The sequence below is a fragment of the Bidens hawaiensis genome, unplaced genomic scaffold (genome assembly GCF_021521415.1).
Source record: "Bidens hawaiensis isolate Kalapana, Puna unplaced genomic scaffold, B.hawaiensis_p1.1 tig00005780_1, whole genome shotgun sequence".
NCBI lineage: Eukaryota > Viridiplantae > Streptophyta > Magnoliopsida > Asterales > Asteraceae > Bidens > Bidens hawaiensis.
This window is the reverse complement of record NW_027491379.1, coordinates 26344-53043: the sequence shown is the minus strand read 5'-3', so window position 1 is coordinate 53043 and position 26700 is coordinate 26344. Positions and strand designations below refer to the sequence as shown.

Genomic DNA, 26700 nt, shown 5'->3' with positions numbered 1-26700 from the left:
GCTCCGAGTCACGAGCTTTTTGAAGAACCTACTATATTGGATACAATCATCCTACTTTTACATTTGCCAAAAAATATCCAAATATCTAAGAAATTGAAGGGTTAATCTTGATAAAACTTAAATTATTAGAGTTTGAGTTAGTTTTTTAAGTTTATATAATTGTTTAAAGTTAATGTTTACCTTTTTTATTTGGATAACTTTAAAAGTGTTTTAAGTAGTTGGTTGGTTTAGATTTTGGGTCTAGTATAAATAAATTGATAGGGAATTGTAATTTCTTGGTTCAAGTTTACATTTGAGTTAATAATATTGAAAGAGTCATGATGAGTTATCACAAAATATCGTGTCCTTTGTGTTGCTCGATTAAATTAATTCCAATAGAATATCCCCATCGTTCATGAATCTAAAAATATTCATTACCAACCGAAGAAGCTCCTCGGTGTGCATATATATAAATATAGAGTTAGGGTTTGGATTTGAAATTCATGGGTTGTGAATAGAGAGACACGGGAAGAAAAGACGGATACATGACTTAAAAAACACGGAAAAAATGATAAAAATATATTTTCTATAGTACCCATTAGTCACACTTGACTAATCTCCTCATTTTCGTATGCAGGGGACTAAACGAATAATCTAAAGATTCAAGTTGGTTTGGTAGCATTACTATTTTCTATATTAAACATTTAAAGAGCCGTCAACATTGACTCATATTGTCTTTTTGACGTCAAAAGAACTTTTGTTAAGCAATTACTATTTTCTATAGTACCCTTTACTCACACTTGACTAATCTCCTCATTTTCGTATGCAGGGGACTAACGAATAATGTAAAGATTCGAGTTGGTTTGGTAGCATTACTATTTCCTATATTAAACATTCAAACCATCCAATGTGTACATAGACTTATATAAATTAAACAGCCGTCAACGTTGACTTATGTTGTCTTATGAAAGGGACGTCAAAAGAACTTTTGTTAAGCCGCGTCTTTGGGGTAGGTAAGAGTATGACCACCATTTACTTGCATGGAAGAGACTTGTTCCTCCTAGAGACTTAAAACAAAGCCACATATGATATGAAAAGTATTTAATGTGACAAATCAAGAAAGATATTCTCTTATAGATCCTACAATATAAATAATTACCACCTTCCATGTATGCTCATCATCACTTCAATGGCCTTCAAAATCTTTATCCTTCTAGCTTTCCTGGTGCTTGGTGTTCACTCCACCTCGGAAGCTGATGAAGCAAATGCTCTGAAACATTTCAAGAGTTTAATCACAGACGACCCGACTGGTGCACTCCTGAACTGGTAGATAATACACTAAAAATATGGTAGCAACTAAAATAAAATAGTATTACGAGAACATAAACGGTACAATCGATACGAACTAACCATCAATATAAGAATACGTTCGATTAGTTGAAGAATGTACAGTATAGGATAATCGATAAGGTTTTGATCGACAAAATATGGATAGAAAGAAAGATATTACGGTTACAGGTGAAAAGAAGGCGGGTCGGGCTCAATTAAATATCCACGTGTTTTTAACAACGAACCCGTTAAGTAATGAAAATGTTCAGTTTATAAAAATGTTTTATAAATAAACCTAACGTTTTAAAAAAATATAAAATACGTTTTGTAAAAGCAATTAGAGAAATCATTAAACAAATAATATATAAAATGAACTTTAAAAGGTATGTATAATTAATATGAGGGAGAGGCGGGAAGAAAGAATAAGAATATATAAAAGAATGACATGTGACATAAGAAAAGTTTTATTTATTATGTAATATAGATAGATAAGGTATTATTAAAAGAAAATCCAAAAAGGAATATATTGATATCACGCGTTGTGTCCTTTTAGTTGCAAGTTGTGCCTTTGAAGTAGGCACACGGTTTTAAGTACGGAAGCATTCAAGAGAGGAGACGTCATCCCAAACTTGTACATTGTATTATTCTACTTGTACATCACTTTCATGGTTACAAGACAAAATATCAACTGTGCATGCATGTACTCGTAATTTCATATACCAGTGTGTTTCCATGTTTATTTTATCAATTATGAACTAAAATAATAATAAATATAAAAAACTATAATATGTTATTAGTATTAGCCTATATAGGTGGGTTTTTTTTATTTAAATTAAACAACTTTTATATAGTTTATAATGTTTACCATAAAAACAAGCATTTTTCGTTTTAATTCAATTATAATAACATCATTATATCAAAGAAAAAACTTTTTCAAAATATTTCAATTTGGTGCATATGATGATGCATTAGAGTTCTTCATAGACACTTTACCTAGCTTCGATCCAATATGTAATGCCTTTACCTCATATAATGGTACGTTAGGTTTTGTATCTTTGTTTTTCAGACTTGTACGTTTTCATTCAACGCCTTTACCATTGACACCCTTACGACACGTGTGTGCCTCATGGGAAGCAAGCATGTTTCTCATGAGTATTCATCCTTCGTAGAATAACCCACCCCCCTAAATATTATTAAAAAAGCATATTTATATTTTAAACATAACAAGAACAATTTTAGGGTCAATTGGTTGGTTTTATAAAAAGCTGATTGTATAACATCGATGAGACGAAGCGTGGATGTGGATGTGAATATGAAGCCAGAGATGAGAGATGGACAAAGACGATTGGCTAAACTAAAGGTCCAATAAGAGTCCTGTGGCGCCAAACTTCTTATTTACTATAGATAGATAATAAGTAATTTTTAAAAAAGAGAATTTATCATATTTTGTATAAGAAGTCAAAAAGAACTTGTGGAAGCCAAATATGCGTGGTAACTGGTAAGGCCATGTGTAGTGGAAGGTCTACAAATGAAGCAATTTTTGTCATCTGACGTCCAGTCAGCAAAACATGAGTTTTTGTTTTAAGGGTGTAGTGGTGTTGTAGCCCAATATATATATATATATATATATATATATATATATATATATACCACGCACAACACAATATAATAATAATAATCAAAGGTTGGCCGGTGACAAAAACTCATCCCCCCCTCGCCCCATTTGTCGCGAGGGGGGGGGGGGGGTGTTCCATGTCAAAATCGCCCCTGTCGCCCACAAATTCTCACCCACTACACACAACCTAAGCAGATAGGATATGGTAGGGTAGGGGGTACGACCACCGTTTACTAGGAAGATGACATTTACTTCATGGACTCCCAGAGACTCATCACAAGTCACATATTATTGATACATGACAGATGACATGTACCAAGCAGTTGACTCTCAAATCTCAATTATAAAGAGTTAAAGACAATACTGCTTGACGTATGAGAAAATAAGGATTCAATGTACTTAACCAGAACTAGTAAATAATCCCGTGCGTTGCGATTGGAGCCTTGATACACATTAGTATGTGCATTGCAATGAGGACGTTGATAAAACATAAAGTTAATAAAGTTTTTCAATGCGTTATAGTTGCTTGATTTTAATAATTATTTTTACATCGAAATATATGTAGAAATATGGTTGTTTTTGTAAAAAATTATAATGCCATGAAGAGTACAAAAATATATTATATTTGACACACATGTTTAGGTCAAGCATTGTATGAGCTCGGTATTGAATCAAATTTATATCGAAGCATACGTAGAAACATTGTCGTTTGTATTCAAATTTAAAGTAGCATTAAGTTGCGAAAAAAAGTTAAAAATACATAATATTTGACCTACACATCGGTTTTGAACGAAGCTTATGATGAAACATAAATAAAAATAAGCGTTCGTGATCGTATATTTGAAAATTAAGAAAACATAGTATACTAAAATATGTATAAGTAAAATATGTAAAAATCAAAAGTTAGTTATAGAAATAAAAAAAAGTAAGTGAGGCGTCAATAAGTAAGTGGTTAATATATTTACTCTTTCATGAATAGTGACTTTACGTGAGTTAAGTACCATTTGCTTTTAAATATATATATATATATATATATATATATATATATGTATATATAATATTATACCATATTCTTCACTCGCCTTTGAAACAAGTAAATAACACATAAAAAACAAGTATCGGTCTTAAGACACCAAGATTAATTCCGAAGCACTAGATTGACCCATATTTGAGTTTTCAGCTGAACAAGCTGCTAGTTTGGTTATAAAGAAATGCAAGTACAATACATGAGAACGTACCCACTTGCCATAATTTAAATTCTATTCACATAAAGCAGAAATTACCATTAAGTACATGAAAGTAACATATAACAAAAATATTGTAATCAAACATGTGCTTAATTTTTATAAATAGAAAAATTGCAGATAATGATTCATTTTCCATTATATTCACAAGTAATATGATTGTTATTCAGTGTGTGGGACTTGGGAGTATGGGTTCCAGTTATTATGATGATAAGAATGAATCTTGAAAGTTTCTGCGCAGTAAATATTTTGGTTTCACATGTTAAGGTTTGACAAATAATCATTCTAGTTGACCTCTTAATTCCACAATATATAGACCACAGCTTCTAGCTCATAAAATCATCAACTCTTCAATGGCTTTCAAAAGCTTTATACTTTTACCTTTCCTGCTACTTTCAGTTACATTTGCAGAGTCTGCATTAGAAGATGAAGCAGATGCTTTAAAACATTTCAAGAACTTAGTCACAGACGACCCGACTGGTGCACTCCTGGATTGGGATTCCAGTTCCAACCACCATTGCAACTGGACTGGAATCCAATGCCATAATATCACCAATCGTGTCATTTCGATTTCGATTCAACAAACATACCTCAAAGGCCAAATATCTCCTTTTCTTGGAAACCTTTCTGGTCTCCAGGCTCTTGATTTATCTTATAACTTATTCACTGGCAATATTCCATTCCAGTTGGGATACTGCACACAGCTTACCTCACTTGTTTTGTACACAAATTCCCTCTCTGGCCCAATTCCGTCCGAACTTGGGAAGCTCCAGAATCTGCAGATACTGGATGTGGGAAACAATTCCATCACTGGAATCATTCCGGATAGTTTGTGTAACTGCACTTCTTTGCAACAGCTTAGTCTTGATACCAACCAACTTAACGGTACAATTCCGGAGAGAATTGGTGATATGGTAAATCTTCAGCTTCTTGGAGCTTTTGATAACCGTTTAGAAGGTTCGATTCCAACTTCGATTGGATACTTAAAAGATCTCCAAGCTTTTGATTTGAGCCAAAACCAACTGTCCGGTATCATTCCTAGAGAGATTGGGAATTTGTCAAGTTTACAAATTCTTCAGTTGTTTGAAAATTTTCTCTCGGGTAATATACCGACCGAAATTGGCAGTTGCAAAAATCTCAATCTTTTGAATATATACAGCAACAAGCTCACTGGAAGCATTCCTGGTGAGATTGGAAACCTTCAAAGATTACAGTTTTTGCGGTTATACGATAATCAACTGAATTCCACAATCCCAAAAACATTGTTTCAGTTGAAATCATTAATAGTATTCGAACTGTCTATGAATAACCTAACCGGGAACATTTCTTCAGAGATTTCCTCACTGAAATCACTGCAAATATTGACCCTACATGAGAACAAGCTTACAGGTGAGATTCCAGCATCCATAACCAGGTTAGTCAATTTGACTTACTTGTCAATAAGTATAAACTTTCTCACTGGATCAATTCCTTCAAGCATCGGGTCTCTTTACAACTTAAGAAATTTGTCCCTCAGCAGTAATCTTCTTGAGGGTCATATTCCAGTTAGCATCACAAACTGTACAAATATGGGCGCCTTAGATTTGTCTAAAAATAGGATAACCGGAGAGATTCCTCGGGGTTTAGGAAAGTTGTCAAAACTTAAATTTCTTAGTATCGAAGAAAACAAACTGTCGGGAAAAGTCCCAGACGATCTCTTCAATTGTTCGAGTCTTGTGACTTTAAGTATGTCATTTAACAATCTTACAGGGATGTTTAAACCGGGGATTGGAAGACTTTCTAATCTCCAAATACTGCAAATTCATGAAAATTCCTTTTCCGGGCCAATCCCAAAAGAAATTGGAAACTTAACCAGTATGATAATGTTATATCTCGGGCCAAACCAATTTTCAGGCACCATTCCTGTAGAAATCTCAAAAATGTCTTCCCTTCAAAGACTTTCAATTCGTAATAATAATCTAGAAGGTCGGATTCCTGATAAAATATTTGAGCTTAACCTGCTAACTGATCTCTACTTGCGGAACAACAAATTTGAGGGTCCGATTCTGAATTCTGTTTCGAAGCTCAATATGCTTTCTCGGTTGGATCTTAGTGGAAACAGGTTTAACGGGTCAATTGGGGACAGCATGACAAAACTGAACCGGTTGATTCTGATAGACCTGTCACACAACTTCTTCACCGGATCGATTTCAGGGCCAGTGATTTCAAGTATGAAAGATATGCAGATATATCTCAATTTCTCAAATAATTTCCTAACAGGAAATATCCCAAGTGAGTTTGGGAAGATGGAGATGGTGCAAGCCATTGATATCTCAAACAATAATCTGTCAGGAGGTATTCCCGTAACAATTCAAAAATGTAGAAACCTGCAGAGTTTTGATTTGGCAGGAAACCGACTTTCCGGTACCGTCTCTAATGATATATTCCCTACCCTTGAAGTTCTTTCCTACATAAATTTCTCAAGAAATCAGTTGGAAGGAGAGATCCCAGAAAGCATAGCGAATCTCACACTCCTTACTTCACTTGATCTTTCACAAAACAAGTTCAATGGCACGATTCCTGAAAATCTTGGCAACAATTTAGCATTAAAACACCTCAATCTCTCGTTCAATCACCTCGAAGGACGTGTACCTGATAAGGGAATTTTCAAAATCTCTAGCGCGGTCGGATTACTTGGAAATCCTTCTTTGTGTGTAATCAATGACACCATATCATGTGTCTTCTCAGCTGAATCTAATCATTCACATCAATTATCCAGAAAGGCCATTTTAATCCTTGCCATACTCGGATCTCTAGCTTTGCTTCTTGTATTATTTTTGGGGGTTTTATGTTATCGCCATGTTATAAAACCGAAAGCTATAGAATCTGAGACCCCGGAACCAGAATACACCCGGGGTGTCACTCTCAAGAGATTTGATAGAAAAGAACTTGAAGATGCTACTGATGGATTCAGTGAAAGTAACATTTTGGGTACAAGCAGTTTAAGCACAGTGTACAAGGGTACACTAGCAAATGGAAGGGTGATAGCAGTGAAGAATCTTAATTTCACAGAGTTTTCATCAGAATCTGATAAAAGCTTTAACAAAGAAATGAAGACGTTAGCAAAATTGAGGCATAGAAATCTAGTGAAAGTGGTTGGTTATGCATGGGAGAGTGGGAAACTAAAGGCTTTGGTTCTTGAATACATGGAAAACGGTAATCTAGACAAGGTTATACATGACTCAGGGATTGATCGATCAAGATGGGATCTTTCTGAGAGAATTGATGTTTTGGTTTCAGTTTCTAGAGGACTCGTTTATTTACACTCAGGATACGATTTCCCTATAGTTCACTGTGATTTAAAGCCTTCTAACATTCTTCTTGATGAAAAATGGGATGCTCACGTTAGCGACTTTGGGACAGCTCGGATTCTAGGAGTTCATCAGCAGGATGGAAGCAGTGTTTCTTCTGCATCAACATTTCAAGGCACCATTGGCTACTTGGCACCAGGTAATGCATCGCCAATAGGGCTGTAAACGAACAAAACGTTCAACGAACTGTTCGTGAACTGTTCGGTGGGAAGCTCGTTTACATTTGTTCATTTAATAAACGAACAAACATAAACAATAAGCTTCGTTCAATTAATTAAATGAACGAACATGAATAAAGGTCGCGTTCGTTCATTTATATTCGTTAACATTTGGTAACGTGTTCGTTGATGTTCGTTCATTTACGCTCATTATTATCTATTCGTGTTCATTCATTACAGGCTTTTTATATAATATATTATATTAAATTTTTAGTTTATTACCCAAGCATTCGACTTTGGGGAACTTAGACCTTTCACACTCCTTTTAACTATAATGATTATAATTATTATGTCTATAGTATGGGATTAACAATGCTGTTTTATATTTTCGAACTTATAAATAACCGTTTGTGTTTGTTTGTGTTCGTTTAAGAAGTTAACGAATGAACACAAACAAGTTAATTTCCTTAAGGAATGAACAAGAATTTCGTTCGGTTATGTGTTCATGCACAGTTTGTTTGTCTGATAAAAGCTTAACAAACGAACAAGGCTTCATTCGGTTCGGTTTGATTCGTTTATAGCCGTAATCACCAGCTCTTTCTTTTATTTGTTTAAATTAGGGTTAATGATTTCTAATTCTAACACTAAACCATTTATTTTTTCTAACAGAGTTTGCATATATGAGAAGAGTGACAACAAAAGTGGATGTATTCAGCTTTGGTGTCATAATAATGGAATTTATCACTAGAAAACGACCAACAGGACTCACCGAAGAGGACGGAATCCAAATGACTTTGCCACAGTTGGTAGAACAAGCGCTTTCAAAAGGAATGAATGTGCTGATCGAAATTGTGGATCCTGATTTGGCTTCCGATTTCTCCACAAAACACGGTGTCATAGAACAGATTCTTCAGTTAGCTGTATCATGTACTCGATCGGATCCAGACGATCGTCCAGACATGAACGCGGTCTTATCTTCACTTACAAAGATCAGCAAGAAAGTGTAGTTAGTGTTTCAAATTTGAACAGTTCAAACCAGTAAACTCATATTCATCTAGATGCAAATTATAATAGCAAATTTCATTTCATGATTCTAGCAGTTATATAGTTGTTTGGTTTTAGTCAGAAACATGTTAAGCTAAATCTACTTCCACCACCTAAAGGTAGGCCTATAAACTAACCGAACGAACACCGCCGAGGGCATGTTCATGTTCGTTCGTTTAAATCTAATTAGTAACCTATAAAAAATGATTAGTCAAAGCATTACTTACCTATTCAAATATTAATTATCAACAACTAAATCATCAAGAAAACTTCATTCAGGCATTTCATCAAACAGTTGGAGTGCTAATTAATTGAATCAAGCAATAATACATTTTAACATACATAGATCAATCAATTAAACATCAAAACTACAAAATCAAGTGGTACTATACTAAACATATTGAATCAAATTGCCTAACGAATTGAATTGATGCATTAGTAATCGATTCGATTATATAAAATAGCATTGAAATCGCACCCCGTGTCTTTCGATTCAACGCAACCGTAAGTCTGCAACTGACTCTGAGGGTGTTAAGCCCAGCATACTCGGACCAAACTACACTTTCAAAGATCTCGGGCCCGGCCCAGTTTTAAACCGATCCAGCTCGGCTCACCTCGGTTTTAAAACCGAGCTGAAAGTTTAAGCTCGAGCACGGCTTGTTAAAAATCGAGCTGGCTCGACTCGATTTTGCTCACTTTTTTTAAGTTAATAAACTTCAACCATATACAAAACAAGTTCATTACGCAAATACAAAATAAGTCAAATAAGATCATTAGCAACCGAACCAACCTCCAACAACAATAATGCAAGAGTTTTGATAAATAAGAACAAGATTCTAGTTTTGGGAAGGAGATATAATCCCCCCCCCCTTTTAATATTTTTAAAATATACTATACGTTTAATATAAATATGGAAATTAAAAAGTAAAATAATCTGAGCTAAACGTGTTGTGCCAACGAGCGATCCAAACTGAGTTGGCTCGGCTCAGTTTCAAAATGACCCGTATCAAGCGAGCTTAATCTGAGCGAGCTCCGAGTCACGAGCTTTTTGAACAACCTACAATATTGGATACAATCATCCTACTTTTACATTTGCCAAAAAATATCCAAATATCTAAGAAATTGAAGGGTTAATCTTGATAAAACTTAAATTATTAGAGTTTGAATTAGTTTTTTAAGTTTATATAATTGTTTAAAGTTAATGTTTACCTTTTTTATTTGGATAACTTTAAAAGTGTTTTAAGTCCATATATAGTTGGTTGGTTTAGATTTTGGGTCTAGTATAAATAAATTGAGAGGGAATTGTAAGAGTATGACCACCATTTACTTGCATGGAAGAGACTTGTTCCTCCTAGAGACTTAAAACAAAGCCACATATGATATGAAAAGTATTTAATGTGACAAATCAAGAAAGATATTCTCTTATAGATCCTACAATATAAATAATTACCACCTTCCATGTATGCTCATCATCACTTCAATGGCCTTCAAAATCTTTATCCTTCTAGCTTTCCTGGTGCTTGGTGTTCACTCCACCTCGGAAGCTGATGAAGCAAATGCTCTGAAACATTTCAAGAGTTTAATCACAGACGACCCGACTGGTGCACTCCTGAACTGGAATGCTGAATCCACCCACCACTGCAACTGGACGGGAATCCAATGCCATAATACCACCAAACGTGTCATTTCTATTTCCATTCAACAAGCACACCTCAAAGGCCAAATCTCTCCCTTTCTTGGTAACCTTTCCGGTCTCCAGGTTCTTGATTTATCTAATAACTCATTTACTGGCAACATTCCATCCCAGTTGGGATACTGCACACCACTTTCCAAACTTATTCTGTATTCCAATTTCATCACTGGAATCATTCCGGATAGCTTGTGTAACTGCACTTCTTTGTTACACCTTGAACTTAGTAACAACAAACTTAACGGTAAACTTCCAAATAGAATCGGTGATTTGGCCAATCTTCGGATTCTTGGGGTAACAGAAAACCTTTTAGAAGGTTCGATTCCGGCTTCGATTGTCAAGCTGAAAATTTTAGAAGCTCTTGGTTTGAGCGAAAACCAACTTCATGGTATCATTCCTAGAGAAATTGGGAATTTGTCCACGTTAAAATTTCTTTACTTGTGGCAAAATTCCCTCTCTAGTTCGATTCCACCTTCCATTGGAAATTTGAAAGAGCTACAAGATCTTGATTTGAGCGAAAACCAACTATCTGGTATTATTCCTACAGAGATTGGGAATTTTTCAATGTTAAAATTTCTTTACTTGTGGCAAAATTCCCTCTCTGGTTCGATTCCACCTTCCATTGGAAATTTGAAAGAGCTACAAGATCTTGATTTGAGCGAAAACCAACTATCTGGTATTATTCCTACAGAGATTGTGAATTTTTCAATGTTAAAATTTCTTTACTTGTGGCAAAATTCCCTCTCTGGCCTGATCCCACCTTCAATTGGAAATTTGAAAGAGTTACAAATTCTTGAATTGACCCAAAACCAACTTCTGGTATCATTCCAAGAGAGACTGGGAATTTGTCAAGATTACAAGCTCTTTACTTGTTGCAAAACTCACTCTCTGGCCCGATTCCACCTTCCATTGGAAATTTGAAAGAGCTACAAGATCTTAATTTGAGCGAAAACCAACTTTCTGGTATCATTCCAAGAGAAATTGGGAATTTGTCCAGGTTAAAATGTCTTTACTTGTGGCAAAATTCCCTCTCTGGCCCGATTCCAACTTCCATTGGAAATTTGAAAGAGCTACAAGATCTTGATTTGAGCGAAAACCAACTATCTGGTATTATTCCTAGAGAGATTGGGAATTTGTCCAGCTTACAATTTCTATTCTTGGGGCAAAATTCTCTCTCTGGCCCGATTCCGACTTCAATTGGAAATTTGAAAGAGCTTCTATATCTTGAATTGAGCACAAACCAACTTTCAAGCACCATTCCTTCAGAAATCTCAAACCTTTCTTCCCTTCAAAGCCTATCTGTCGGTAACAATAATCTAGAAGGTCGGGTCCCTAATAAAATCTATGATCTTAAACAATTGACTTACCTCAAGTTGGAGAATAATAAATTTGAGGGTCCGATTCTACATTCTGTTTCAAAGCTCCAGATGCTTTCTAAGTTGGATCTAAGTGGAAACAGGTTTAACGGATCAATTGGGGACAGTCTGTCAAAATTGAATCCGTTGATGTGGATTGACCTGTCATACAACTTGCTCACTGGATCGATTTCAGGGCCAGTTATTGCGTATGAAGAATATGCAGATATATCTTAATTTCTCAAATAATTTCCTTACAGGAAATATCCCAAGTGAGTTTGGGAAGATGGATATGGTGGAAGCCATTGATATCTCAAACAATAATCTGTCAGGAGGTATTCCTGTAACAATCCAAAATTGCAGAAACCTACAGAGTCTTGATTTGTCAGGAAACCGACTTTCTGGCACCGTCTCTGACGAAATATTTCCTACTCTTGGCCTTCTTTACTACATAAACTTCTCTAGAAATCAGTTGGAAGGAGAGATCCCAGAAAGCATCGCGAATCTCACACTTCTTACTTCACTTGATCTTTCACAAAACAAATTCAATGGCATGATTCCTGAAAATTTTGCCAACAGTTTGGCATTAAAACACCTCAATCTATCGTTCAACCACCTTGAAGGACGTGTTCCCAATAAAGGAATTTTCAAAAATTCGAGCGCAGTTGGATTACTTGGAAACCCTTCTTTGTGTGTTGCAAACGGAACCAAATCATGCACCTATCATTCTCATCAAATATCAAGAAAAGTCATAATTCTTGCAATATTGCTCGGATCTCTAGCTTTGCTTCTTGTATTTTTTTTGGCGGGTTTATATTATTGCTATGTTCGAAAACCAAAAGTTATGTCTGGGGACAAAGAACTAGAATTCACCCGAGGGTGTACTCTAGAAAAATTTGAAAGAAAAGAAATGGAAGATGCTACTAATGGATTCGGTAAAAGTAACGTTCTTGGTACAAGCAGTTTAAGCACAGTGTACAAGGGTAGACTAACAGATGGAAGGATGATAGCGGTGAAAAATCTGAGTTTAAGAGAATTTTCAACAGAATCCGATAAGAGCTTCTACAAAGAAATGAGCACGTTAGCAAAATTGAGGCATAGAAATCTAGTGAAAGTGGTTGGTTATGCATGGGAGAGTAGAAAGTTAAAGGCTGTGGTTCTTGAATACATGGAAAATGGTAATCTGGATAAGGTTATACATGATTCTGGGATTGATCGATCAAGATGGAATCTTTCTGATAGAGTTGGTCTTTTGGTTTCAGTTTCTAGAGGACTCGTTTATTTACATTCAGGATATGATTTCCCCATAGTTCATTGTGATTTAAAGCCTTCTAACATTCTTCTCGGTGAAAATTGGGATGCTCATGTTAGCGATTTTGGGACCGCTCGGATTCTAGGAGTGATTCAGCCGGATGGAAGGAGTGTTTCTTCTACATCCGCATTTCAAGGGACCATTGGTTACTTGGCACCAGGTAATGCATCCCCAACTCTCTTTTTAGATAGCATTTGACCTAAAAAGTCACACTAATTCATTTTTTTTCTCCACCAGAGTTTGCATATATGCGAAAAGTGACAACAAAAGTGGATGTATTTAGCTTTGGAGTGATAATTTTGGAGTTTATGACTGGAAGAAGACCAACAGGACTCACCGAAGACGAGGGAACTTTGCCACAGTTGATAGAACAAGCACTTTCAAATGAAACCAGTGAGCTGATTGAAATTGTCGATCCTGTACTGGCTTCCGATTTCCCCACAAAACACGGTGTTATAGAACAGATTCTTCAGTTGGCATTATCTTGCACTCAAGCGGATCCAGATGATCGACCAGACATGAACGAAGTCTTATCTTCGCGCACAAAGATCAGCAAGAAAGTGTAGTTATAACTCGTATTTGAGTATTAATAACAAGTTTCACTTCAAGATTGTAGCAGTTTCATATTTGTCTGTGAGCATTACTTCTATTTAAGCAAAATAGCATAGGGAGTACTTACTTTGACCATTTTGCCCTTAAACCAATTTATGAATTTAACTCTTTGTTTTTACCCTATCTTTAACTTCCTATATTTGTCTCAGACTAAGAAGAATGCATGTTGTTCCTATGTACTCTCAAATTGCAACAAAGCTTTATAGTAAAAAAAATCTACACATGCTTCTTATCAAATTACTGCACAACTTGCAATCAAAAGTTCAGCAATTTATTACTCAACTGCATGTGTTCAATTGAGTAATTGCACTTCTTTGGTAGAACTTCATCTAGATACCAACAAGCTTAACGGTTCAATTCCAGATAGAATTGGTGATTTAGTCAATCTTCGGTTTCTTGGAGCTTTTAGTAACCTTTTGGAAGGTTCGATTCCAACATCGGTTACCAGTACAATTCCAGAGTCGATAGGTGATTTGGTTAATCTACAGTATCTTTCAGCCTATAATAACAGTTTAGAAGGTCCGATTCCTCCTTCGGTTGGTAATTTGAAAGAATTACAAGTGCTTGGCTTGAATCAAAACAAGATATCTGGTATCATTCCTAAAGAGATTGGAAACCTATCAAGTTTGCCAATGTCGGCCAAGACCTACAAGTTCTTAATGTCGGCCAAAACCAACTTACGGGTATCATTCTTAGAGAGATTGGGAATTTGTCAAGATTACAAGATCTTGAATTACAATATCTTGGCTTCGGATAGGGGCCAAACCGCCGTTGGCAGTTTGCCATAACGTGCTCCTCGTCTCAAGCTTCGATTTGACTGGTAATAGGCCTGAAACGAAGCTTCGTGGGCCAAGTTATGCCCGTTTTTGTGGGCCACCTTTTGTAGCACGATCTTGGGCCTCCAGAAACATAATAGCCCGGTCTTCAATACTTGGGCCCCCATCAAATATCTTTTATAAGTCGGTTTCATTCTTAAAGAAAGCAGAAAACTCGAAACCAAACCCAACAAAGAAACGCATCCCCACAATATAAACGTCTCGTAATAACATTTTCGACCAATACACACCGTTGATCCTTCATCTTCTGAGCTCCTGATGTGGTCATCGTAAACCAGAGATGCAGTAACACTACATATCGATGATCCTAATGGGATGTTGGTTATAAGAATATTATAATTAATCCTTGAGCTCTCTGAACCAAAAAGCTCAGAAGTGATTGTAACAGCTGTTGACACTAAGAACCCGGAGCAGATTCCTATCAAACCGGTAGCCACACGTAAAACAGTCAATCCGTCTGATAATATTAGCAGAACAAAAGCAAAAGGCATTGGCACGAGTGCAAGCGATAGCCTCCCGGTCCAAGTACTATACATTCTGTATAAGTCTGGTGGTAAAAGAAGGCAACCAAATCTGCAGCGCCCGAAAGAAGACGCCCAAAAAACGATCATGTAGAATAAGTCGTAACAAGTGGTTTGGTCATGGAAATGTATCCAAGTGACTGCACAACCTGCCCTAAATTGTTACTGTAAACAAGCCCGATAGTACCCCCACAAAAATACGCGATATAGTAAAGCCAAAAATCACACCGAGACACAAGATTTGTAGCACTATGCTCCTCACCAAGGGTTGGAATATATGGTGGGTTCGGGTCAAGTCAACGTGGACCGACCCGAATAGGACCCGGTATGAGTTACACCGAGGGTAACGGAATATTAAACCCACTTAAATGTTAACTGGGCCGACACAATCAATTAGAATGTTAAGTTGGTGGATTAGGCCTTGATTTGGTATTTGGGTATTTGGGCTTTAAGCCCAAATTGGTTTAAAGTGTTTAGACCCTAATTGTATTCTACATAATATCTTAATATTATATTATTATCTAAGCTAATCAAAAAAAGAAAAAACCCTAATCCACCACCATCACTTCCAGCCGTTTTTCCGGCGCTGAATTTCGGCAGCCCGTTTTTCCGACGAGGCTTTTTCCGGCAACCAAACAATCACCACAGTCACCTACATCCACTGTTGTCAATAGCCGACCTCAACATCACCGGCCGCTGTTTCTTTACGCATCTACTGCTGCTGTTTGGCTTCTGTTCGCCGGAACCAGCCACTGCCGCCCAGCCTGTCGTCGCCGGATTAGTCCGCCGTAGCCAAAGCAGCCTGCACCCACCGTAAAACCACCCGTCGCCACCGCCGCCGTTAATCGCCGCCGTTGCCGTCGTTAATCGCCGCCGTTGCCGTCTCCACCGCCGCCATTAACAGCCGCCACCGCCGTCGTTAATCTCCGCCGTTGCCGGAGCAATTAGATCTTGATTGTGTCGTTAACTAGCATCGTTTGTTAGCTCTCGGTGTCTCACTCGGTTTTGATAACTGAGGTATAAACGTTTAAACTTTAATCTATGGTTTGGTTTAGATTTATTATCGTGCTCGTATATGTTGTAACCGGATCCGGGTTCGGGTTTCGGTTTATGGTTCGCTCTCTCGTTTATTTATCCGCTACGTTTTATAGTTCGTTTATATATAAATTATTAATATTGATTAATGATTACTTAAACGAAATACTTAACTAAAACGGGTTAAAAAGTTTGACCGTTTTCGTTCCGAACCACCGTTGAAACCCAACACCAAGCACCGTTAACTGATCCTGTTCGATTTTTTCATTAAAACCGCAACCAACACGTGAACTTTACTCGTATCAACCATAGGAGATAAATGATGCTAGGGGAGATGAATGGAAGGCCCGTAGCAGCTGTTAGTATATACAACTAGACGAATATATGCGAGGCGGTTGTATAATGCCGCAGTTAAAATTTACAAATGGCCGGGAAAGTTTTATGTAATAGACGATTTAAATATCTATCTATTCTAATAAAAGACTATAACTTTTGCCACTTGTCAAGCTCATAACCCTCCTCACTATTTTTCAACAAATTTCTATATATGGTTCTTATTTTTAAGTAATTTCAATATATGAATCTAAGTTTATGTTTATTAAATGTAAATACTAACTTATTCATTCATTAACATTAATGGTGAAATAAGAAAATATAAAAATCAAAGTTGCAGATCTGTTAGAATAAAATTTGAAAGTCACAAGTAATTGCAAGTTAAAAAAAATAAAGGTGCATTATTGTCGAATAATTTAGATTTGTATGGTAAACTACAAACTATATTTAAGCAGGGATTCAAACAGCAGTGCATAATTTTTTATATAAGATTAGTTTCAAATTTGGATTTAAAATTTTCACATATGCATTTGAACTCATCATATGTGTATATTCTTAATTTTCTACAAATATTTTGTATAAATATTACAAACATGGAGAATACCTATTATACACATATATCTTGGTGTTTAACATTAAATCATTGAAGTTGAATAGTATAATTATAATCTATATTTATAACGATTTACTCTATGAACTATTTGTCATCTATTTATATGACTTTTTGTGTAGTATAAAGGGTTTTAGCAATAAGAAAAATCAATATTTAGTTTTCAATATTTTATTTCATAACTCAGAGCAAAATACTTCATAAACATATGTTTTATGACTTAATTTATATTTTTTCTATACATTCTAATATATTTAATTTAATATGTCTTATAAGATAAATTACTTAATTAAAAGCATTTGATATTTTAAACCAAAAAATTTGGTTCAGTCCCATTCCATTATTTTCGTTTTCCAAAAATCATTTAGGATTTTGAAACCTAGAATATCGTTTTCATCAGTTATTTACATAATTCCTATATTATATTACCTTATTAATTTTAATTTTATACAAATACAACGAATTGAGGTTATGTTAGTGTTACATGTTGGTTAGTACATAATTAAAGTGTTTATTATGGTTTATATTCAAAATAATAAAAAATAAACAATCGATTCATTATATGTGGAATGAGAACAATCGACTTGGATTAAATCCTGATAACGCCAGTGACTAAGGCTTAGCCTTTAATACCAAAAAATATATATGATTTAAAAACTCAAAGTTTTTTTTTGTTGACTCGAAACTAGAACTTTGACCCAAGAACCGACCCGAATTACTTCGGTTCAAGTTCGGGTTAGTATTTTCTTAGGTTCGAGTTTCTCAGGCCGGGTTAGTTTGGGTTCGGGTATGAGTTTTCTTGGGTTGGCTTTTAGGTTACGGGTAAAAGTGACAGTCTTACTTCCAACTATTATATATAAGAATCACTACCTTCACTTTATGCAACTTTAAATCTTCTAAAATTCTTCTAACAAAGAATAATCACTATTATTTAAACATGGTTATAAGGTTAGTATGTATTTGTCATTTTCTTGGCAATTACATTCATATGAATGAAACAAATCATTTTGTTATAGTTTAATTTTCGGTTTTTATGTTGCTTGATTATACAATTTTTAATTGTAAAATATAAAATTAATTAAATTTTTGTCATACACAGAATATTAACGACAACAAATTTATCATGATCATTTCAAATTCTAAAGATTCTAAGGGTGATTATAACATCTAAGTGTAGGTAATATGATTTTTGGGATAATCGTGTTTTTTTAAAAAAAAAACATGAGCAGATGTTCTCAAATGATATCATATTAATTGATTAAAAGCTATGATATTTTATATGTATGAATATTTTTTTTAATAATTTCATAGATATATTCTCATTTATTTAGAGTTGGTATGTATTTGGGGAACCTTTTTTGTCACACAAACAACTATACGTGGCTATATCAAGAGTTATAAACATACATATATGTCACCTTATTAAGAGTTACAAACAGACATGGACTAAATATTTTGATTTTTGATAAACAATGTATACCTATTAATACAATCACAAATGTAGTGTAAAAGAAAGTTTTTACTTATTTGTAACATATTTGTGTAATCTTAGTTATCTAATTTATGTAATTTCAATGTTAATTGTAATTGTATTAACAATATATGATCAATTTGTTGAATGTATTTCACTTAATGGTTAAAGATTAAATTTTTAATTAATTACCAGTGTAATACACGAGCCTCAAACTAGTATATAATATAATATAATATTTTACTATGCTTTATTACTACTTTATTCTGATGAGTTTGACTTATGAGATCCTATCCGGAAATTCAAAGAAAAATACAATATTATACGACAAAAAGGTGAATGTGCAAGCGTACATAAATTAATATACTTGGTATGTATTTAAGGTTTATCAATAGCGTACTATTGCTAAACATACCCACATTCCCGGATTCCTCGACCTTAGTCGGAGAGTACTCGGGGACGGCTCGTCGAGAACTCGGCCAAGGAATAGATTACTCGTTGAGTACTAGGCGAGGGGGTGGGTAGGGGTGAACAGTGGGGGGGGGGGGGGTTGTGTGTTTAACTTACACAGAGCTCGAGCTCAAGTTTGGCTTCTTTCGATCTTTAATTCTAAGGTTCGGCTCGCCTCGTGAGTAGTCTTTCAACCTCGACCTCGGCTTGTTTACTATTTATTAATATATTTTTATACATTTAAAATTGTGTGTGTTTGCGTATAAATAATATAAATTAATTAGTTATTTTTATAACATTATATATATATATATATATATATATATATATATATATATAAAGGTTAACGCACAAATGAAATTAACGTGCTAAACGTGAGAATCAAGTAGAGTAATTATATATACAAGTAGAAATATTATGTAATTACATCATAGAGTAATTATCATAGAATATTTACATAATTACTCTATATGTATATATTATTACACTACTTGATTCTCACATTTAGCACGTTAATTTCATTTGTATTTCATCCAAACCCTATACACACACACATATATATACATACACACACATATATATATTGAAAACTATATAAATAATAGGCTTGTTTAGGCTCGTGAGCTGGTTCGAGCTACAAACGAAGCTCAGGCTCGTTCATTTTTAGGCTCGGGCTTGAGTTCGTTCAACCTCGGCTCGATGAGCTTTTTCACGAGCCGGTCTCAAAATAGCTCACGAGTGGCTCGACTCATTTGCACCTCCAGTTATAGCTAACATATATACCGAAAACATACACATGCATGCATGCCTATTCATAAAATTTATTTTCTAAATATAAAGTAATAAAGTTAATTAAGTTGTAAAACACAGAACTTACTGTATTTTGAAATGGATTGGAAGTCGTATTGGTGGAGATCTTATCTTCACTTACAAAATCAATGAGCTGATTAAAATTGTAGATCCTGTATTGGCTTCCGATTTCCCCACAAAACACGATGTTATAGAACAGATTCTTCTGTTGGCTTTATCTTGCACTTGAGCGGATCTAGGCAATCGACCAGACATGAAGGAGATCTTATCTTCACTTACAAAGATCAGCAAGAAACTGTAGTTATAACTAGTATATGAGTTATTAATTGCAAGTTTCATTTCAAGATTGCAGCAGTTTCCTATTTGTTTGAGAACATTACTTCTATTTAAACAATATGGCACTAAATAGAGACTATTTGCTTTGATCATTTTGCCCTTAAACCATTTTAAGTCTTTATTTTTAGCCTCTAGCTCTTTTACTTCCTATATTTGTCTTCCAATAAGAAGAATGCATGTTGTTCCTACTCAAATTGCCCCCGAATTTTATAGTAAAAAAATCTGCACATGTATCAAATTGAGCAAGCTCGGACAACTAGATAAAATCTTGCATATAATTTACCACTTGAATTTTTAAAATAACAAACAGTGCTTACTAATTATCCATTTGGTCGTTAATGATTTCTCATTTATGTATACAAAGGAAGGTTAACTCGAGCAAGCTAGGACAACTGAGAAAACTTATTGGTTATTCGTGTAGCAATAAACAATTCAATTAGATGGAACCATTTAAGTGAACTAAATTGTGAATTAAGTCAGCCTGATATTTATACAGTTCTATACATGATTTACGGTTCGAAAAACCGAGTTCTATACATGAATTAAGTCAGCATGTCATTTACCTTTACAATGTTTCTTGAATATGCATATCACATGCCGTTATGTGTATGTATAGTATTCATGAAAAATCTTTTATCATTTAATCATTTTACCCTTAAATATCTTTTCCATTTCAAAAGACTTGTATTACCAGAAAAAGAGATTTAAATTGTCTAACCAACCCATCCGTCAGTTCTTATAAATAGAGGACCGTCAGTTCCTCTTGGATTCAGACTTCCAGAGGAAGTATGGAGTGGAAAAGAGGTTAAATTCAAACATCTTAAAGTGTTCGGTTGTGATGCTTACATTGGGATAAAAGATACTGAGAGGGACAAGCTTGACCCTAAAGCGAAGAAGTGTACTTTTATAGGCTATGGAGACGCAAAGATGGGCTACAGGCTTTGGGATCCAGAGGCCAGAAAGGTATGTCGGGCTCGTGATCCGGTTTTTAATGAAGCAAGACTTTACAAAGATAGAAAGTCATTCTCACAAGAAGTTGATAAAGAACATGTAGAGTTTGAAGATTCAAGTGAGAAGGTTGATAGTCAGAGCTCAGGAAGAGGTTTTGGAAGAAAATGCAGATGAATTTGAGGATTTCTCTGACAGTGGGAGTTCAGAGCCTAATACTGAACAGTCTCCACTAGAACAAGAAATGGTTACACCTCAGCTAGAGGTTTGGAGGTCTTCCAGAACCATTAGACCTCCTAAGAGATATTCTCCTTCTGTTAATTACCTTCTACTGACAGAGAATGGTGAACCACAATGTTACTCTGAAGTAATGAGCTTGAAAGACTCGTCTCAGTGGGAGAAAGCGATGAGAGAAGAGATGGATTCACTTAACAAGAACGAGACTTGGGTTCTTACAAAGCTTCCGGCCGGGAAGAAAGCTCTTCAGAACCGATGGGCAGGATCAAGGATGAAAGTGATGATACAAAGAGATACAAAGCACGATTGGTAGTGAAAGGGTTCCAACAAAAGCATGGGGTTGATTATAATGAGATATTTTCCCCTGTGGTAAAAATGACTACAATCAGACTGGTGCTTAGTATTGTGGCTGCAGAAAACTTACATCTGGAGCAGTTGGATGTGAAGACTGCTTTTCTGCATGGTGACCTTGAGGAGGATATCTACATGGCACAGCCAGAGGGGTTTCAAACAGTTGGTAAAGAAAGCATGGTGTGCAAGTTAAAGAAGAGTCTTTATGGGTTGAAGCAGGCGCCCAGGCAGTGGTATATCAAGTTTGATGATTTTATGGGCAGGAATGGATACAAAAGATGTGAGATGGACCACTGTTGTTATCTCAAGAAATTCGCCAGTTCTTATATCATTCTACTGTTATATGTAGATGATATGTTGATTGCCGGTTCAGACATGTCAGAGATTAATAAGTTGAAGCGACAGATGTCTGAAGAATTTGAAATGAAAGATTTAGGTCCAGCCAAGCAAATTCTTGGCATGAGCATCACCGGAAACAAGAAGGACAGTTCTCTAACTTTATCTCAGGAGAAATACATATGGAAGATTTTAGAGAAGTTTAACATGAGCGATGAGAAAACCGCTACTCGAAGTACACCTATGGGTAGTCATATTAAACTTTCTAAGGATCAGTCTCCTAGTACTGATGGAGAAAAGGCAGAGATGGCAAAGATTCCTTATGCATCTGTAGTGGGTAGTCTTATGTATGCAATGGTATGCACGAGGCCTGATATCGCTCACGCAGTGGGAGTTATTAGCAGGTTCATGTCAAAGCCAGGGAAAGCACATTGGGAAGCAGTGAAGTGGCTGCTTAAGTACCTAAAGGGAACTTCAAAGATGGCATTATGCTTTAAAGGCAAGAATGCAATTCTTAAAGGGTTTTCAGATGCTGACTTGGGCGGATGTAAGGAGACTTATAAGAGTACTACGGGATATGTGTTCACTATGGGGGATACTGCAATCTGTTGGAAGTCTAGACTGCAAAAGAGTGTGGCACTCTCAACCACAGAAGCTGAGTATATGGCAGCTGCTGAAGCGAGTAAAGAGCTTGTTTGGTTGAGGACGTTCTTAGAGGAGTTAGGCAGGGAACAAACAGATTATCCATTGTACTGCGATAATGAAAGTGCTGTGAAATTAGCCAAGAATCCTGTGTATCATGGTAAAACAAAGCACATTCATATGCGTTATCATTACATTCGGGGTTTAGTCAGTGATGGGACTATTCGGTTGGACAACATTAGGGGAGACAGGAATCCGGCGGATATGTTTACCAAGGTTGTGACCTTGGACAAACTGAAGCTATGTGTAGCTTCAGTTGGTCTCCAGGAATAGTGTTGAGGAGGTGGCGACGAACAGGTAGAAGACATGGTTTATATTGAAGACAAAAGATTACAGGTACGGGTGTGTTTACAGGTGGAGCAAGTGAAGACGTTCCGAGGCTCCAAGTGGGAGATTGTTGGGTTTAATACGGGTGTAGCCCCGGCCCGTCTTAGGTTGGGCAGTTGAAGACTAGAAGGGTTGAATGGGCTGGCCACCCACTCAACTTTAGTGGCCCGTTTTATATTATTTCTTGTAACTTATGGAGAAAGATATAAACCCTAGTTAGCCTCCCTATATAAATAATGTTGTATCTTGTAACTTCTTTACCACCTTAATAAAAGAAGAGACCCTGTTCGTTGCACGTGGACGTAGGTTACACACCGTGACCGAACCACGTAAATCCCGTGTTCGTATCTTCTCTCTGCTTTACGATTATTATAATTATTATTGTTAGCAATTGTGTGTTTTTTGTGAATCTACTGCCGCCACTATCTAATATTATTATATTGCAACAAGTTGTGATTTGCAAATTAGTTGGAGTCTGTGTTCGTGAGAATTCCCTGCCGCCGTCACCAATCATTATTATACAAGGAATTATATATCATAATTGATATATAGTATTTGTTTGACAACAAATACTACCGTAACCATCATCAATCTGGAAGTCCGTTAACAGCCAATATTGTGAACTTGATCAGAAGGAAGCTGCGGTGTTAAGTTTGGATCAAGGGTAATCACTTTCAGGTTTTGGTTTATATTCTGGTTTAATTTGGTTGTTTGGGTTATCTAATTTAAGTTTTGTTTTACTTCTCGTTTATCCGCTGCGTTTACTTGGTACACGTTATTCGTTTTAGAAATCAATTAGAAATACCGTTGTATTGTGTTGATTTCTGTCACCCTATCCGACTCCTTTCGGGTCAGCCGCGTACACGTAGTACCTAACACCTATCAAACCGGTAGCTACACTTAAAACATTTTTCATCAGCCACATGAGTTAAACATTCTTTAGTTGTGTGTGTGTGTGTGTTTTTTTTAATCTGAATATGAAAGATTCAACTGATGAATCATTAGATTGTCGCCAGTGATGAAATACGTGGGAGAGACGGCGGGATCTACGCCGTTGGATCTCTAGACAGCTGGGCTTATGGCCAAACTTTATATCTACATAACCGTAAGTACGTAATATAATAGTTATATTAAAATTGAATATTTTATTAGTCGTAAAAGTTATAAAGACTACTTATTTGAGTCTTACAAATTTGATTTTAATTTCAAAGTATAGGTCGAGTTATTTACAAAGTGGAACAAAAATGAGAATGATGAGAAGGATTTGTAGTGGGTTTCAAAAACATTGGTTTCTCCTTATTTCCAAGTGAGTTTATTTTCAAGTTTTGGGTCAAGTGACCTTTTATATGGTCCTCATTTCACCAAGTTTACATAACGTGGATACAAAATAAAAGTACTGAGGTACGTAATACACCGATTAATAGCAAATAGAAAGACACACAATTCTAATACTAATATAGAATAGGCTTTGCGATTCAAAAGGGGATAGCGGCGCAGCTTGTTGCTCACTTACCCATTATCCAGATATAGCTCGGTTTGTATTATATAAAAAGATATATTAGAATATTAGCCCTAAATTACATCTTTTAATCAATAGTTTGTACGAACGTAACGTCAATAGTGTTAGGTGGGCCTTTTAAGTTTTTCCCTTAAGCATGTATGAATGACTAAAGTAACTTTATAATTAAATCATTGTTATGTCATCATATCCTTGAAAGAGAGACCCAAAGAAAAATATATTGATATCACGTGCACGTTGGGTCTAGTTGTTTCAGCTTTACAATGACTTTATTTGGCACACCGTTCTACACTCTTACAGTACAGTACCATATCATTTTAGACTTAAGACGCCCAGCCAGCATCTTTGAACCCAAACTTTTGTACACTATTTATATACATATTAAAGGAAACCTTAGATTTACTGTAGCAGCTACAGTGGTCAACCTTTTTATATTCAGTTTTAGTCCCTTATTTAGTAGAAGCGAGCAGATGAGGCGGTAGTGAGGTGTACACCTTGACGGTGATTTGCGTGTACGCCTTATTAGTAACTTTTAATTAAATCTTTTCTAATTACTGGATATTGAGTCAACCCATGGTTGAATATAAATGATAATTCAGGTTAAAGAAGACACCTAACAATGTTTGAAGTTTTGTGCATACAATGATTTCCGGTAGTCACTAACCTTCAAATATTAGAGATATCCTTTGATATTGCTGGTCACATTTTTAAACGAGCCAGGTTTAGGATCTTTTTTTAAGACCAAAAGTTTTTAATTAGAAAAGAGGAATATTCCACATACCTTAAAATTATATGTGTGTGTCTGGTTTCTGTTTATGTAGCTAACATGTTTTTATTATTTTTATGCAACTTTGACTTATTGCCAAATATTTTTGATGTTTTCTAGCAGGTTTAACTAATGTTCTCAACGGTTCGATTATTAAGTATGTACTTTTATTTAGGGGTTTGCAGGAACCATTGGTGCCTACTGATTTTATGGAATGGAGTGATTCAAATGGCAAGCTACAAAAGGGCTCTATAACAAGATGACCAAGTTCAACCTATATACCTGAATTTGAGATTTGTTTACGTTGCGTACATTTGTAATCTATACATGCATTAGAAGAACCTTACACTACGTGTCTGAACAACCTCGGCGCAACGCACCGGGGCATCTACTAGTTTATATAAAACAAAAGTGATTGTGCTTGCATTAATATATATACACTTGTCTATGTCATAATAATTTGTTAACGCTTTATATATTTATTTAGATAATTTTGGTGAACACGCAGTTCATTGCAAAGAACTCTTGGGTTTCGGGCTTAGGGACCATAGTCACATAAATCACAAGGAAGGCCGCGTATTACGTATTGGATAGTTTTGTTCCCAAACGAAATCGCATACGTTCCTAATCGCCATGAAATCGTTAATTCAATTGACGGGTGCGGCGATCCTAATCGTTAGTGAATACGAATCCAATTTAACTGGTTCGTCGATTCTAATTGAAATTGAATTCTATCCAGCCGATATGGCATACGTAATTGGATCGTATTTTTGTTAACGTATGCTTTCTTATAAGCAGATCCAATTAACTTGGGCGGTAAATAAGGCAACTCCGCGTTTCCAATCCTAATTATTCCTAAACGATTTTTAGGTATTCATTACCGGAATCAATTTACTGCTAGACTATCAATTAGCCTTCTTGTTTCCAAAGACAGTCCAGTCTATTTACAACAATAAAAGTTAATTTAAACTTTGAGCGTTATATATTACAAGGGTTGAGTTATAATAAGGAGATTATTTTTTTAAGAATGATAGGAAATAATCTTTTCCATTCATTTTACTTAAATGGTTGAGATTATATTAGAGAGAAAATCAAGTGTAAAACAAGGGTAAGACCATAATAGGATAACATATTTGTTTACTTTCTCCCTCCACATGCAAAACACATGTCAAATTCCCCAATCGTTTTAAAACGTTCATAACTTTTTTATACGGCATTTTTTTAAAAACAACTTCACCTTAATAACGAGTGTTTTTTTATCTTTTATATGAGTACCATATTGCTATATAAAAATAAAAAAATTTGTGGGTTTTTTTACAAATTATGTTTTATCAAAATTGTGTTTTACAAAATTGTGTTATACAATTGTTTTTTATTTTTTCATAGTATTTTTTACATTATGTTTTTTACATTGTGTTATTTAA

At 35.4% G+C, this 26700-nt stretch overlaps 1 protein-coding gene and 1 pseudogene across 2 annotated transcripts; both read left to right on the top strand.

Annotated features, from left to right (window-relative positions):
* The first annotated feature begins 4380 nt into the window (after positions 1–4380).
* Positions 4381–9360, top strand: LOC143630685 (uncharacterized). The gene is made up of 2 exons (XM_077099625.1): positions 4381–7656; positions 8345–9360. Exons 1-2 carry the CDS (start codon positions 4521–4523, stop codon positions 8680–8682), a joined length of 3474 nt encoding a protein of 1157 aa, XP_076955740.1. The 5' UTR covers positions 4381–4520; the 3' UTR covers positions 8683–9360.
* An 836-nt stretch (positions 9361–10196) lies between these two features.
* LOC143630687 (uncharacterized) lies at positions 10197–13644 on the top strand (annotated as a pseudogene). The gene is made up of 2 exons (XR_013153222.1): positions 10197–13236; positions 13314–13644. The product of XR_013153222.1 is annotated as an uncharacterized LOC143630687 (transcript).
* Positions 13645–26700: the final 13056 nt, after the last annotated feature.

Bases quoted from the DNA above. Each gene is read 5' to 3' on its own strand.
- LOC143630685 (XM_077099625.1), top strand. From the start codon at position 4,521: ATGGCTTTCAAAAGCTTTATACTTTTACCTTTCCTGCTACTTTCAGTT. The intron at 7,657-8,344 runs GTAATGCATCGC...TTTTTCTAACAG, and splicing joins CATTGGCTACTTGGCACCAG to AGTTTGCATATATGAGAAGA.